This window comes from Lactuca sativa, chromosome 2, assembly GCF_002870075.4.
Source record: "Lactuca sativa cultivar Salinas chromosome 2, Lsat_Salinas_v11, whole genome shotgun sequence".
Classification (NCBI taxonomy): Eukaryota; Viridiplantae; Streptophyta; class Magnoliopsida; order Asterales; family Asteraceae; genus Lactuca; species Lactuca sativa.
The window spans coordinates 158073362-158078244 of NC_056624.2; the positions used below are offsets into that span (position 1 = coordinate 158073362).

General features: G+C 34.2%; 1 protein-coding gene across 1 annotated transcript; it reads right to left on the bottom strand.

The window, feature by feature from the left end:
• Positions 1-3729: 3729 nt before the first annotated feature.
• LOC111883372 (F-box/LRR-repeat protein At5g02910) lies at positions 3730-4410 on the bottom strand. The gene has a single exon (XM_023879696.1). The coding sequence runs from the start codon at positions 4408-4410 to the stop codon at positions 3730-3732; it is 681 nt and encodes a 226-aa protein (XP_023735464.1).
• Positions 4411-4883: the final 473 nt, after the last annotated feature.

Consider the following 4883-nt stretch of genomic DNA (forward strand, 5'->3'; position numbering starts at 1 on the left):
GTTTCTCTTTAAATTGTTTAGTTTCAAACTACATGCTTCTAGTTTAAAACTGTTTAGTATAGTGGTTTTATTCATTACATGCTTCTAGTGTAGTGCTTTTATTCAATTTTTTCTTGATCAACATCATGTTATTTGTCATTAGCTTTAGATTAATTTGAATCAAATGTTTCTATTTTATGTTGTTTGGCTAACATGTTGTAATCCATAGATATGAATCATGAAGTTTTTAGTTTTTTAAGTCAATTCTTTCATGGACTTAATTTATAAAGTTATTATACGTAGCTTGTCTAAATGGGAGACAAACTACAATGGTCGAACGAGCAAGTAAAATGTTTATTAGATACATGTATCGAAGAGGTCAACAAAATTGGTAGAAAAGGAGGTAGCATGCACAAGGAGTCTTGGGTTACATTAGGGAAAGCTCTAAAAGAAAAGTTTGACATGGATACTTCACAAAAACAATTGAAAAATGATTTTGATAATCTAAAAGCTAAATACGTAGGGTGGAAATATTTGAGAAACAAGTCAGGGAATTTATACAATGCTCAAACAAATTCATTTGCCTTAGTGAACACAGAATGGGAAGAATTCAAGAAGGTGTGTCTATATAATTTAATTTTTTTAGTTTATGTCCAATTTTAATATTGATGTAAAAATACTTATAATTACTATTAATTTTGGTTTAGGGTCATCCTAAGGCATGATCGTTGAGGACACACCCATTGCCTTATCCCAACCTTTGTGCATCTTTGTTTGATGGAAGTAGTGCCAGCGGTAGCATTAAATGGGCCTCTACTCAAACTACACCCGCAGATACATCATCTTCTTCTCATCGTGTCCAAAGACTTCTGATTGATGACAAGCCTTTTAATGGCCTAGAAGATGATGATGATGATGACGCTTCCAATGACACTAGTGCTCGAGCTCCTAGTGATAAAGCTCATGGCGGTTCTACTTATAGGCCTGATAAAAGGGCTAAACCCACTGATGCTTCTACTGATAGGCCCGATAAAAGGGCTAAAACCACTGATGCTTCTACTGTTAGGCCCGATAAAGGGGCTAAAACCAGTGATGCTTCTACTAATAGGAACGATATAGATAAAGCCTCTAAAACCTCTGTTAGTCTTGATGAGTTGAGTCTTGATATGCAAAAAGCTCTGCAACATTTGGTGAATAGCAAGGAAGGGCCAACAGTAGAAGAATGTTATGAGAGGTTGAAGCTAGTTGGATTAGACCCAATGGATCCTATATTTTTGGCAGCCTTTCACCTTTTTGGAATGTCCATGAATATGAGAGAGGCATGGATGACATTGCCACCGATACTTGAGGTCTTAAAAGGGTGGATAAAGATGACTGGCACCACATTAGGGATGTTTAAGTAGTCTTTATGCTTATGTTTTTTCTTTTATTTTGAACAATTATGTGTTTCTTGAACGTATGTTTGACATTATGTTTTTTGCTATCATTTGAATGATTTTGTACTTATTTGACACAAATATTGCTAGTATTGAGATTATATGCTTACTTGAAACAAAATGTGTGCTTTAAATATATTACAAATGCTTATGTTTTTTTCTTTAGCATATTGGGATTTAACAAGTGTTGTGGTTTAACAGGTTCACAATGGATTACGATAAAAAGTTGCGCCTTCTAATTGTTATGAATCTGTATCTTCGCTTTTTTTGGAGAAGAGGTTTGAAAAGAATGCGAGATAATACCTCAAAAACGTCTGGGCATCAATTCACATTAGAGTTATTACAAGGAACTAATAACCAATGCATTGAGCTCTTACGTATGTCACGTGATTCTTATGTTTGGCTTTGCACACATTTTAGAGTAAAAAGTTGGTTAAAGGATAGTAAACATATATCGGTTGAAGAGAAGATGGCGATGTTCTTGATGATGATTGGTCACAATCAACGTTATGTAATCATCAAACGTAGATTTCAACACTCGAAACAAACGATTCATAAGTATTTTTACGAAGTATTGGATAAAATGATGGTGTTCACAAATGAGATAATAGTACCAACTTCCTTTAATCCAAATCCAAACGTTCTGGGACATAATAGGAGGTTATGAAGGATTTTCAAAGGAGCGGTTGGTGCACTTGATGGAACTTTGGTACATGCTATTGTCCCTCTCGACAAACAACATTTGTATAGAGGAAGGGGAAAATGCGACTGTTATCAAAATGTATTGGCAATATGCGACTTCAATATGATTTTTACATTTGTCGTGGCTGGATAGGAAGGGATAGCACATGATTCAAGAATATTATCTGAAGCTTTAACAGATCGAGATGCATCATTTCCATTTCCACCACCAGGTTTGTTTACGTTTTCATTTTAATATTTCTACTTTTTTTTCAAAATCAATTATTTCCTTATATTTACAGATAAGTATTATCTTTGTGATGCTGCGTATACACACACCCGAGGATTTATGGCTTCTTATCGTAATATGCGGTATTGGCTTGGAGATTTTCATCGAAGATGTGCATTAACCAACAAAGAAAAATTTAATCACTCACATGCAAAACTTCGAAATGTCGTTGAACGTGCTTTTGGTCTCTTGAAAGCACGTTTCCCTATATTAAAGAGAATGGCTCCATTTCCATTGGTTACACAAAGAAATATCGTTATTGAATGTTTTGCGCTTCATAATTATATAATAAAAGAGGGATTAAGTGATGAGTATTTTTCTCAATATAATCAAGTCGATGTATCACTTCAAAGCAACAATGTACAAGATGACGATGATGATGAGGAGGAGGAGGATGACGTGGATGAGGTACAACCACACGGAAGTGCAAGAGACCGGGAATATATGGTTGATCTACGAGATCAAATTGCTGACCATTTAATGCGTGTAGAATGAATGATTTCATAAAAATATGTTAGTTTTGTGAATTTAGTTTTAATATTGTAAGACAATCATCAAAACAATCCTTTATGTTTTTAAAAATATCAACTTTAATAAGTAAGCGGCCTTCCGGTTGGAGTCGAAATATATATAGTTTATCTAATATTTTAAAAAATATTAGATGTTTGAAACTGTATGAAATTGTTATTGGCAAAGTTTGAGTCAAATATTGGCAAAGTTTAAGTCAAATATAAATTTTAATAGATTAGTAATGTATGAGATGCTGAGTTTTTAGCATTTGAGCTTTGGTTGTTTCAACATTAATTTCAAAGATCGGTTTTGTTGTTGAACAATGGAAATTAATGCAAATCGGGTGGCAATGTGTAAGTATACAATTCTTATTAAGAAAAAATCTAATGTGTATTTTTATGTTGCTTTTTTATATTATCTAATATTTTCTTACAAAATACTATAAATCTATTAAATTGTTCGTAAATATTATTAAATGGATAGGTTTTTCAATTTATTAAAAACCAACCTGAATTATTCGTATTTTAATATGAGAGAAAAAATATGGTTATTTAATCTCCTTTATTACAAGATCTTTTAAGTTTTAGTTCATTCTAATTAAAAAACAAACAATCTTTTTGCATTAAGACTTTTTGTATGAATACATAAAAAAAGACTTTTAGTCCACGTCTTCTCCCGCAGACATGGAAAAAGACTAAAAACATTTAACCATTTCCAAAACAAACACCACCCCCTTCTCCTGTTCGCTTGTCAACAAGCTTATAGTGGTTAAAACCCCCATAATCAATCAGCAGAGTCTCAAGAACACTAAGACCATCATGTTTTGGGAAATGATCATACCCTCGGTACTCCAATTAAGAATCTGAGTCTTGGAGTCTCGAGTTTGCAGCAGTTGATGCTCGTACACCATGAGATAGTCAAATGAGAAAGTCGAAGACTGTATACCCTTAAAGTTTTATTTATATTACCATTTGTTGAAAGATTACAATAAAGCAATTTCAAACTCTCCAAGATCGGAAACCCTGAATATGGTTCAACATCCCTTATGATAGCATGTGTGAGATGCAAAACAGTCAGATTCTTGAATGATGTAGATCCTGAACCCAGAAACGGACACATGATCCAATGACACCACGATTGCAGTACTTTTAAACTCGGCCATGCATTGCTTCCAGCAAAGTTATGGATGGATACTTCCAACTGCTTGACACCATGCGAAAACGCGAAATCAAAAACACTCTTCAAAGTCTGAGTACTTCTTATTAGACCGAGGAACTTTACCGTGTCCAACTTGGCTAAATGATCACGGCGGCATAAAACCTTGTTGACGAAGGTATTGAACGCATCGAGGTTATTGAAAGAAGAGCATTTGAAATTAAGAACTGGGGTCTTAGTCCACAAAGAAACCCAAGTTCTTGACAACATCGATGTTTGAACAGCTTGTTTCGCATCAAGACAACAGAGGATACGAAGTTGCAAGGCTTCCGGAATATAACTGAGTATGTCGACCTCCATTCTTGCTGTCCTTGTCCTTTAATTTTCTTCTCTACTGCGACTCTGATTGTTTTTCCTCTTCACGTGTTTTACTTTTGGCCGCTGCCATGGTTGAAGGTATGCAGATGGTAGAAAGATCGATGAGGAAGGCGTTGATATGTTATATAAGGATTCTGATACCTCGGGGTATGGGTGTTTTCATATTGACCGAGTATTTCGTGTTTCATCCTTTGATTATTCTATATAATAAAAAACGAAGGGTCAATAAACAGTAACCTATTTTTCCATATCCCAGTAACGATCAACAGTTACTAAAAATTGAAAACATACATTAAGAAGGTTTCAAAGGCATTTGTTAACCCTCTGAAAAGATACATTCAGCATTTGAAAATAGTCCTAAAAATTAAAAGATAAAAGTAATGATCTTTACTTCCATTGTAGTTTTGCCTGTTATGATTTCATCAAAGCTATTACCTGAGATAGAAGCAGATGAT

Coding starts and splice junctions, on each gene's coding strand:
- LOC111883372 (XM_023879696.1), bottom strand. CDS start 4,410: ATGGAGGTCGACATACTCAGTTATATTCCGGAAGCCTTGCAACTTCGT.